General features: G+C 36.6%; 1 protein-coding gene across 1 annotated transcript in view; it reads right to left on the bottom strand.

Moving 5' to 3' along the window:
- Positions 1-6: 6 nt before the first annotated feature.
- The window catches only part of LOC121294532 (vacuolar protein sorting-associated protein 13C-like), a 127837-nt gene continuing 116593 nt past the window's right edge, over positions 7-11250 (bottom strand). The window contains exons 76-82 of the mRNA XM_041218322.1: positions 9784-9829; positions 8976-9099; positions 6217-6331; positions 2937-3028; positions 2081-2204; positions 1684-1767; positions 7-263 (exon numbers count right to left, since the gene is read on the bottom strand). Of these exons, the coding sequence (XP_041074256.1) occupies positions 162-263; positions 1684-1767; positions 2081-2204; positions 2937-3028; positions 6217-6331; positions 8976-9099; positions 9784-9829 (687 nt within the window). The 3' untranslated portion in view covers positions 7-161. The remainder of the gene's footprint in view (positions 264-1683; positions 1768-2080; positions 2205-2936; positions 3029-6216; positions 6332-8975; positions 9100-9783; positions 9830-11250) is intronic.

The raw sequence follows: 11250 nt of genomic DNA, 5'->3' as shown, positions 1-11250 counted from the left end.
ATGTGCTTTTACTTTTTTATAATATCATATCATTTGTAAACTGGATTGTAAACAAAAAAACATTTAAAAAAACCAAAAACCAAAAAACAAAAAAACACATAATCAGATGAGACAAACGTCAGACTTGGAGGCAGTACTTGTGACCTCAGGACAATATGACCTCAGGGCAATGTGTTTTGTTTAATAAACCGACGGGATTTCTGTTTTACTAGCTGGTGCTGTTGCCTGGAAGTTTTAGCTTCATCGATTGCACTGCACATTTTCTGTAAAAAAAAAAAAAAAAAAAGGGGGGAAAGAGATAAGACTCACTGAGAAGATCATTTTTTTTGCAGATTAGCTAATACATCATAATTACTTCCATTCCTTAACTACATTTATGAGGACTACATCATTTCATTATATCTAGGGCTTCTGTTTTTCTGTGTTTTATTCATTTTATTTTTCAGTGCTTATTTTGAGCTATTTGAGTTTTATGTTAATCTTTTTTTTTTTTTTTTTTTTTTTTGGGGGGGGGGGGGGGGGGGGGGGGGGGGAGAGCTTTCGCTTTTTACTTTCCAAAATGCTTGGGTGTTTTTTTGTCAAAATATGTACAGTGCATCAGCTTTTACTTGCACTAAACTGCTCCATACCCTGCCTTATTCAACCTCTGCTCTCAATTATAACTGCTTACTTGCACTTGATGTTACTCTTATAGGCATCCTTATTCACATTTTTTATTTTTTTGTAATTGCTCTTATTTGAAATTATTCTCATCCATTTATTGTACTCGCTACATGCACTTAATGGACTTTACTTGTATAAACAAATATTTTACCACAAGTGAACTGCTCTTAAATGTAATTACTTGTATTTTTCAATTCAATTCGTTCAAAATTCTGCAGCCAGAATTTTGTCTCGGTCCCGCTCAAGCGATCACATCACTCCTGTCTTGGAGGCCTTGCACTGGCTGCCTATCAGGTTTAGAATTGATTTTAAAATGTTATTGCTGACATACAAGGCTCTTCATGGGCTAGCTCTGTCTTATCTGTCAGATCTTTTATCTTTTTACACTTGCAACCTCCACTCTGCTGATCTCAGACTGCTGTGTGTCCTGCCTGCTCGTCTGCGCTCTATGGGTGACAGGGCCTTCTGTTGCTATGCTGCCAAATTATGGAACTATTCCACTAGAGATCAGGGACTTAGCTTCTTTGAGTGTTTTTAAAGTTCATTTAAAGACTTACTTTTTTAGAAAGACATTTTTATGATTTTTATGATTGTTTTATCTCTTTGTGTTTCTTTTATGCACTCTAAATCTGTTTATTTATTGCAGTACTATACAGCTTTAAATCCCGCTAACAAGCCTCCATTCCTGATTGTAATCTCGTTTTAAATCTTGCAAGCGGAGTCTCCATTAGAAATGTAGGAATGTGCTGTCCCTCAGTAGTTGGGGCGGGTTTAAAGTATTCAGAATGAATCAATGATAGATATAAATCAAGAAGGTGTAGTAGTAGTAGGTTTTATTTTTTAATGGGAAAGTGGTGGTCAATGTGAATTGATCAACCATTTACACGGTTTTTCTGGTCGTTTCTGGTGTTTACTGGCTTTTTTTTTGTATGGTTGGGGTGTTTATCAGTTTTTAGAAGCCCTAATTATATCTTACAAGATATAGATAATTTCATGCTGAAGTATTTTAAGATTATTTACCCTGGCAATGTCAGGATCTTGGAGAGGCACTTCTCTCACTGAATCTTGGCTGTCTTTGTTCTGAAACATTTTTATCCCTTGATCCTGCAATATTTCAAAAGACAACGTGGGATAGAGAAGTATATTAAACATCAAAAGTATGATACTAGAGCTGCAGCTAGCAATCAGTTATCTAAATCAAATGTTGGGCAGGTAATAATCAGCAATAACTGATGCATTGAGAGCACTATTATTTGAAAGCAAAAATAACGTGCATGTAATATGTATGTATATTACATGTACATAAAGACCATGCGCAAGGCACCTCATGTTATAATCGGAATCTGATACTCTCCCAGCCAAGTTTCATCACACTGGGATAAGGAGTCTGCAAGATATACCCTAAATCACAGAATACCTTGGTGTATATATTCAAAGTGTTTCCTTGCAGTGAGGGGGGACGGGTAAAGTTTTCAAACAAGCACTCCCAGTCTTTGTTGATGTGGTCCACAAAGTCTATCTCCTTCAAACACATCACTCTCCTGGATATCAGAGAAAGAAAAACAGAGAGCAGTTATATTATCATAAACTCTTACTGGGCCAATTGATAGTAGCTGCTTTTGGATGTTCAGAAATAACTCTTTTTTTTTTTTACTGTCTCTTGTAAGGCTAACATTTCTCAAGATGCTGATCACATTAGGTGGTTTGTAACACTGAAACACCCCCAATGGGCACGTGTGGGTGTCATTTTGTTTCATGGTTTGTTCTGTGTCAGTATCAGAGGAGTCACAGAACGTGTGGATATACAGTACTTCAAATGACATCATGCCAGCCCTGTAAAAGCCGCACTTTTTTGTGTTCCTGCACAGTACTGAAATGGAATGTGTATGTTTACATCATTCTTTCAATTATTATTACCACAGTGTTCTGTGTTGGACTAAATTAATAGTATTTTTTTTTAATAAATGAACAGTATTGTAATCAATGCTGTGCCTAGTATTACATTTGACTAACACATCAAGAAAATACATATTATTGGTGAACATCTAACAAGTCAGAAATACTCAAAGAAACTTAATACATTCAGTGACACATGTTTTAACTAGAAATCCTTCTCAATTTATTACGTTTCTTTCAGTATTTCTGAAGTCAGCCCTGTGTATTGTTACCATGTATACTCAGTCCCCTTTAAGTAAAAGGCTAGACTATACTGTACAATAGGGTTAAGCAAGTGCTCCAGAGACCTACTCAAATATCCCATCTGCACACAATACCTGTTAGTCACAACAAGGCTTGTTTTCCTGCTGCCTGGGACTTTACAGTGCTCCCGGAACAGCTCCCCTTCCAACTTCTTTATCTCTGATCTCTGTAATCAATACAAAGAACTATACCTTAGAATATACGTCTGCTGTGAGAATGGGTGTATTCACAAGTTAGAATCCAAACCAAACTGCATGTCAGTATTATAATCCTAGCCTTAGGAAAAATGATGTTATTGGCATGTATCTGACACTACTGTGAACGTGTTGATTGCATATTTTGAATTAAAACTGACTTGTGCCTGGCTGGTCTCAATTGATCGTGTTAATAAGTTAGTTAACCACATTAAAAGTATGGGTCTTCCCATTTCTAGTCATGCAATTAGAGTTTTTTTTCTTACTTTTTAGAGTCACACTACTGAAATATAAGATGACTATCACTTTACACATAGCTCTCATAGGGAGGGATGGATATAACAATACCACCACATTCAGTACACTAATGTTTTCTTAACCGCTTAATGGAATGTGTTCTTACTGCTAGTGGACAGTGCATAAAAAAACACATTTGTGAATTTGACAATATCGATCTTGCAAAACAATGGCCACACTACAATGTAAAGAGATATCAAACCACACAAATATAAATATATAGAACAGTTTATTTATAGAAGTCATTGTTCAAGTTTACCTTAATCAAATTGATAGATATAACTTAAAGTACATCAAAATACAACTTCCAGCTACAAGATGAAAATATCACACAGGCATGTTTCTGAATAACTGTTTTAAGGTAAACAAAAGAAAAAAAAATAGAGAATGCCAGCAATTTTTTTTTAGGGAATGGGCAGGGTAACTTTTGGTTTATGTAATCTGTGCAATTTATAACCCGGTCACTCAAACATAAAACAACTTGTATTTAAAATACAGCTAGAAACCTACTTCACATTTCTACTAATGTCATTTTATGTACAGTATTGTTTTCTTCATATAATCCAAGTATTAACTGGGCTAAAAATATAGATATGAAGTAAATGAACCCAGGCTCAAGTCAATTCTGCCCATCCCTACAACCTGAATTAATATTTGTGAAGGCCATTGACTGCCTGTTACGTTATGTTTTCAGCCATCGTTTCAAAAACACAAGGAAGCTTTGAGGTCAAGAGTACAACCATTTACAAAGCATAAAGGCTATGTCACAAAAAGCTTTTACTGTACTGTAACAGCCCTTGTTCAAGCATAACATATAGCAATGCATGACGCTTTAGAGCACAGTGAGTTATGGAACATTTGCTCATCACTTCTTTCCTTCTGAGCTTTAAGTGATTGCTGGCTGACAGCAAGAACACATTTTCAAAATTCTAACTAGAACACCACGACAAAGATCTTAACCTAGATCACACAGGCACTGAAGCAGACTTTATAAATGTTCTCTGTCATCTAAAGAGAAATCCGCCACCTGGTGGCTCTTCGAAGGATTTTTTACATAATGAAGTTGACCATTTTTCGAGTAAAAACCTTAGCAACTGAACGGCACTGTGTGATGGAAAACAAAAATTCGTTTTTACAGTTAGTTTTAGCATTCAGGAGATATACTTATAATAAATCTCAATATTTAGCTATGTTCTTGTGCTCAGTCAGTGATATTTAAAGGCAGAGGTTTACAGTGTATTAAAGTTAATATCAGCAGCAACAGAGAGCTGACAATGAGGTATACGTACAGTACAGATCAGGCAATATGAAAGCAAGCCATATCCATGCAAAAGGTCTGTCCTCCTACATGACTGTTCCTTTTCACTGCCACGTGGCTTGACAGACACAAAAAAACATTTTGAACTGTCTTGACAATCTAACTGTGCTGCAACACCCCATATGCTTCTATATATACATTTTTTACTATTGGTGTTTAATAAGAGTGAAAATGCAATGCTATAGCAGAGCTTTGAGAGAAAAAAAAACAAAAAAACAATGGTAACTTACTACTGTATATGTAAATACTATTGTGTAATGTAAACCATCTGGACTGTAAACAAGGCCGGTTGTTTGATGAATGTTGCAAAAGAAACCTCAAGAATATTTTGAGTATAAAACGGTGTTTTGCTCCAGTCACATTTTGGGACACTGCATGTTATTATTTGTTCTTGTACAGTGGGCACATCTGCTGGCTCTTCTCTTCTGATCATTTTCTTTATCGCACCACCTGTATAGACATCCATAAATTCTATGGCAGTACGTCGTTTGATAATGTTATTTGTTTTCTGAGTTCATTATTCATCAAAGTTAATCAAAGACATTATTTTTTGCCTAAGTGTTTCTGCCTCTGTGGATACCTGACTGCATCGTTTGAAAACAATTCACAGTCTCAAATATGAGCAGCAACATTTGAATACAGAAGCTTTAAGAAAACTCCTGAGTGCCACTGCTTAACTGTATCTAGTTATTTACAATCTATTTTGCTGGTACTGTAAATCAAATTGCCTTGCATGCTGGAAGACAGTTGAAGCCTCTCTGTTTTATGCCAGGGTGGGGGGATGACTTGGGCACAGGAAAGTCATTAAAAATCAGAAGTAGTAGGGGGTAACCAGATTCAAACAGTAGCAAAAAGCATTTGGCAACTTAGGAATCAAATTCCAAAGATGACTGACACCACTACAAAGCAGCCAACCATACAACAGCTTGTTGTTGGAACAGTCTGTATGGAGGCAACGACTTTATACAATACTACATTATATATATATATATTTTTTTTTTTTTTTTTTTTTTTAAATACAGAAAACATGTGAAGGTCTTATTCCATTTCATGCTGCATGTGTGGATAGAAGAAAGGACAGAAAACAAGTTAGAATTCAGTAAGAAAAAGAGACAGTACAGCCTAGAAATGGGAGGAAAACTGACAGATCAATTCAATCAGTTTCAACAGAGAGATTTGTTTTCAAGGGTAATAAAAACAGCGCAGCAGGTTAAATTAAACCAGTATTTCAAAATAAAGATCTTCATGCTGGATATTACACAGAAGTATATGACAATGGAACTGTTTGTGTTAGTGGTAAAAAGCTAATATGCAACAAACTTTTTTTTGGCTTCACTTGCTTGTTTTACTAATTCACAATCAAATCTTCTACTTACTGTACCTGTAGTAATTAAAGGATGGACACTTCAAAAGGCCAATCATAATTCCCTAGCTGTTATGTTAAATACCATATCATGACAACTGCTGCCAAAAAAAACACATACAAAAATAAAATAATTTTGGCAGTTTTTCTAGTTATAACTGTCAGACATGTTTGTAACTTACCTGGAACAAGTCGTATCCCTCTGCATCTCCCTGGTTGAAAGGTCGGACAATTCCATCTTCCCGAATGAGACGTGGGGGGCGTATTTTAGACACTTCTTCAGTTGACTCGGCAACCCTGGTGGTCAAAACAGGATGTCAGTGTATCAAACTATTGCCTTTCCTGAGATAAACAACAAACAGCTAAAGAGGACTGCATGATAAATTGAAGAGTAATTCAATTAAAATGCCAGTTAAAGTGTTTGTTTTACATTACCTATACTATGTAGGGTGTTTGCAATCACTTCTAATGGTACTAGGCACTGTGACTCATTTATTATCATTTTTCCCTACTGGCGTTGAGCTTGCTTTGAGTTTCAACTGAAATAAAAATGACTTCTGAAGCTACTTATTTTCTTTAACATTGCAATGGCTCACCAGGAAACAACGTTTTTTAATGTCAATCACATAACTTCACCAACTATTTAAGTAAAACTTTGTTTAAGGCTTGTGCACAAGTTTGGCACTGGAAGGGAATATACTTTGTTAACTGGTGATCATACTTACATCTGTAATGCAAAACAAATGCAAGAAACACGTGTTGTTAAAGCATTTGATGAAGTAGAGCTAGGTAATGTACCTGAAAATGTATAGATTATGGTTATATAATCCATTGTATCAGGGTTCCTAGGGGGTGGCGCACAATTAGCCGAGTGCTGCCCGGGTAGGGAGGGATAGGTTGGCAGGGGAATCCACGCACCAGCGACCCCTGTGGCTGATAGGGTGCCTGCAGGTAACGCAGTGGAGCCATTCAGATCTGTGCTGTCCTCTGGCACTATAGGTCTGGTGGCTTCGCTGTGGATCCGTAATGTGAAAAATGACTGATTGGCAGAAACACGTTTTGGAACACGTGTTTCAGGCTCTGTTTCCCCGAGTCGCCGGGGGGTTGCAGTGACGAACCGGGATTAAAAAAATAATTGGGCATTCCAAAGTGTGGAGAAAACCGGGGTAAAAACCATTGGCGATGACTAAAAAAAAAAAAAAATTTAAATCCCTTGTATCTCACCTTTGATTACCTCTATTTGGAAAGCATGGAACAATAAGTTTATTTAGTTATTAATAACATCATGTTAGGGTAATAATGGTGATTTGATGAGCAAACACGCAACTTTTCTTGCAGATTGTTTGCAAAAGGGTCTTGCATGGATTTGCTTTTCCACAATAAAAATCAGCAGGATTTAACCAAGAACAGTTCTTGCTAATAACCAATGCAGGGGGAAAGCTGATGGAACAAGCTTGAGAAGCAGATAACCATGTCACGGGAGCTGCACGATGCTGTGGAAGTTGTTCAATTAATAAATACAATTATATATTTCTTTCTTTATTTTTTATTTTGTTTGTTGTGTTTTAAATGTTGCTTTTAGTTTCACAAAAACATTGACAAGTTTTCAACAATTTTGTTTTGGAGCTTAAGTCTCAATGGTCTGTAGGAGTTGAGATTTTTTTTTTTTTAATAAACTAAATTTGTGAATGATTGAATTAATGTCATGCAAAAGTAATCCTCTTAATTTGGGAACTAGCTTGAATATATGATAAAGGCCAGTCTGCTCCTGAAAAGAGTACTGCAAATCCCTTTGAATTCCCTGTACACAACTTGCATGCTAAGTTCCAGTAGAATTTGAGAGCACTGAGCTTCTTAATGACTAAAGGCTGGCCCTTTGATCCCAGATAGATGAATAAGGCAAACCATGAATCTTGTGATAACTGATATGTGAGAAATAGTATCTAACATTCAAAAACTCTTCCTACACCAAACACAAAGCTGGCACTGCAGTTCCCCAAGCTAGCTCACTGTACATGAACAATAGTGTTTTTCAGTTCTTTTTGGTGAGGACTTGTTTTTTTGCCTCCAATTATGAACCATCAGTGCATCACATGCAACAGATCAATCCAGAGGAGGTGAACAGAAAGGGGGAGCGGCACCAGTGAGCGTACAGTACAGAAAAAACACTGGTAGCTATAGTAGCCTTTTGGGTTAAATCGATAGCTGTTAGGGTTTTATCACTGCCCCAGATTCCTTTTCACATCTTTAAATAAATGAGCAAAAAATAACTAAATAAACAGGTTGATCTGATCCTGTCTCTGAGCTGATGAGTTTGGTTCATGATAGGGTTTCCCACTGCTCTCCACACAATCTGTTCTCATCCTGTGGCAACTATCATATCCTCAAATGCTCCAGCACAAAAGGGTGGGGGAAGGGGTGGCTTGCACTTTCATAAATGGCAGGGAGGTAAACGTACCAGTATTTAATATAAAATAGAGAACAGTGGATTAGTAGAAATACTTCACTGTGGAATGGATTATGTAGAGCTTCTCAAGATGCATTGCTTACCATGTTGTTATCATCGGATCAACTCCTGTCCCTGTTGTAGCCTCCCGACTTGTCTGACCCAAAAGTCATTTCAGACGCATTTACAATATAACATATAACTGACATTGTTATCATAGACTCGTCCCTAATTGTGATCAATATTAAATACTTTTTTTATGGTTCTCAGACACATTACACATTAAATAGCAGGGGTTGATTGGCAACGGAGAATCATGGAGTTAGATTCTAAGAGAGTATATAAAGTAAATAAACTTCAAACTGCATTCCATTGTATCTCGTAAACTGAAGCTGCAGTAGCTTATGTCTTTTGATGCCTACCTGTTTAAAAAAAGAAATAATAAAAAACCATGGCAGATTGTCTCAATGAAGCGAGCAATGCCTGGCTGCCCACCTCTGTATTCCTTGAAAGGTGCTGCTGGCCATGTCTACAATGCCTCCCGTCGGTCGAGCCACGACTCCAACCAGACCTTTACCGAGTCCTTTAAAGAACCCAGCTGCTCCTTCCTTCTTAGCACCTGGAGACGAGAAGGTACACAGTCTTACCTCTTATTCACATGGTCTTGTTTACTTTATACTTTATACGGATAATCAAACTCACAATCGTAAATTCTGAGACAAAAACTGTAACAAACTAAGTCAAGTAGACAAACGTTTTGACTGATGCCTTCAGCAGTGTTGTGAACTTGTGGTTTCCCCTGTCAGCCTTTTGTAAAATAATCATGTTACATGCAAATGGTTAAGACAATGTGAGAGATATGCCAAGTCTCTTGCACTGCTGAGCAGATCCTGAACTGTAGCATGTAATTAATCTATAACTAGATCATACTGCATGAACCTTCACGGACATTTGTGTAGTACCACAGTTACCCCATGCTGGATAACAGACTTGTTAGTGAAATAAAATACAGCATGTTTAAACTTATGATTACTTTCCTTAGGACGAGCTACTTAACAACGCAGTGTAATTTAGAACACTGCAATTCACACATTATGTCGCTGAATTTGAATGAATACAAGGTAGATTGCAAAATATGATCCAGTGTAAAAAAATAAATAAATAAACATTTCAAATACAGGAGTGCTGAATCCAATAAAGTTATTTGGTGCTAGATCTCTCAACACATTCAATAACTTTATCATAGATTTTTTTTTTTTTGTAATGAATAAAAAAAATACATTGAACAAAAGGTTTCAAATACCTTCTACAGGTTTTGTAACGATTCCTGTCACTCCACCAACCACCCCCTGGAAGAAAAGAAAACAATTGAACTGGTGCCTGGAAAAATCTAAAACAGAACTGGTGAATCTAATCCGTTTACATATTTTGACATTCATAAATAATGATGTGGGCATACAAATTAACGGATTGCATATGTATTAATATACATATTTGAAAACCTCATTCTTGCATGGATAAAAAAAAACCTTTTTCCAGGTAAATAAATTTTGTTGCAAAAACAAATTCCTAACAAGCTGTCTTCATACAGGTTTTCTTTCCTACTGTTTTAAGCACAAATGATTCAATCATAACATCAAAAGTACAGCATTTCTTGTATCTGCTTTTAAAACACATTCTACAACTGGAGTAGATCAGAGCACTTTTTAAAAGGGTGTAGGTGTTTAAGTGAATGCACTCATGAGTTGCACAAAAGCTTGTTTTCCTAGGTTTCCAAACATTCACTATTTTAAAGACACTTTGGATATACATGCTACAAACAACAGAACATGAAAGATATACATTGCCTGGACAGTTAATTAGGACCTGTGGGTTGCAAATTAGGTGATCATGTGCTGTGATCCCTGCAGCACAACTGCATAACAGCATTCAAAACAGGCATGATAGTGGGTGGCTGTCACGCACGTCCCACAACAGCAAGAACAATCACATTGATAGGCTGCTCCAAGACATCGGAGTGTATCAGCAAATTATCTTAATCCCATTCAGCATGTATGGGATGAACTTGAACGACGTATCTGTTATGCTGATTCTCTGCATCAATTGAGTACAATATTAGAGACAGAATGGATTGACACCTTCCAGCACCTTGTAGAGTCTATACCATTGGTCACCAGGGTAAATGGAGGCCCAACCCCATATAAGTACAGGTCCTAATAAAGTGGCCAGGCAATGAACACAGTTCAGCCGAAGGGATATTCCTGGGACTCTCCCATACTTGGTTAGCTTTCAGAATGATATTTACATGTCCTACAAATATTATCAAGAAGTGAGGCTTCTGAAGAATGCTCAAAGTGAGGAATACAAAGCTCACATAGAACACAATGAGGTATTTAATTATTCATTCCTTTCCATTAGTAGTAAACAAATGCAAAGCTCCCAAAGAACAAAGGCAGACTCGTTGCACTTCAAAAGTGATGTAGGTTTGGATCATGTTTGCAGTAAACATAACTAGGCAATAGCGCAACATGCTTGTCAATTTAAAAACACTACTGTGTCCTGTTTTGATGTGTCACACTTTGATTTTTCATGTGTTTTTATATTCAGCAACAAAACCTGTTTGCTTTGTGGGTGTATACGGTACACTGCTTTCTATAACCTAATGTACTACCAGTTTTACAATGAAAATACATGTTTGCTATAACATGTTTCTTTGAAAACTGCACATATATATGTAATATTTTGTTGAATTTTGTTAGCTAAAATCACT

Source organism: Polyodon spathula, chromosome 19 (genome assembly GCF_017654505.1).
Source record: "Polyodon spathula isolate WHYD16114869_AA chromosome 19, ASM1765450v1, whole genome shotgun sequence".
NCBI lineage: Eukaryota > Metazoa > Chordata > Actinopteri > Acipenseriformes > Polyodontidae > Polyodon > Polyodon spathula.
The sequence above is the reverse complement of the archived record's forward strand: the minus strand, read 5'-3'. Positions and strand labels throughout refer to the sequence as shown.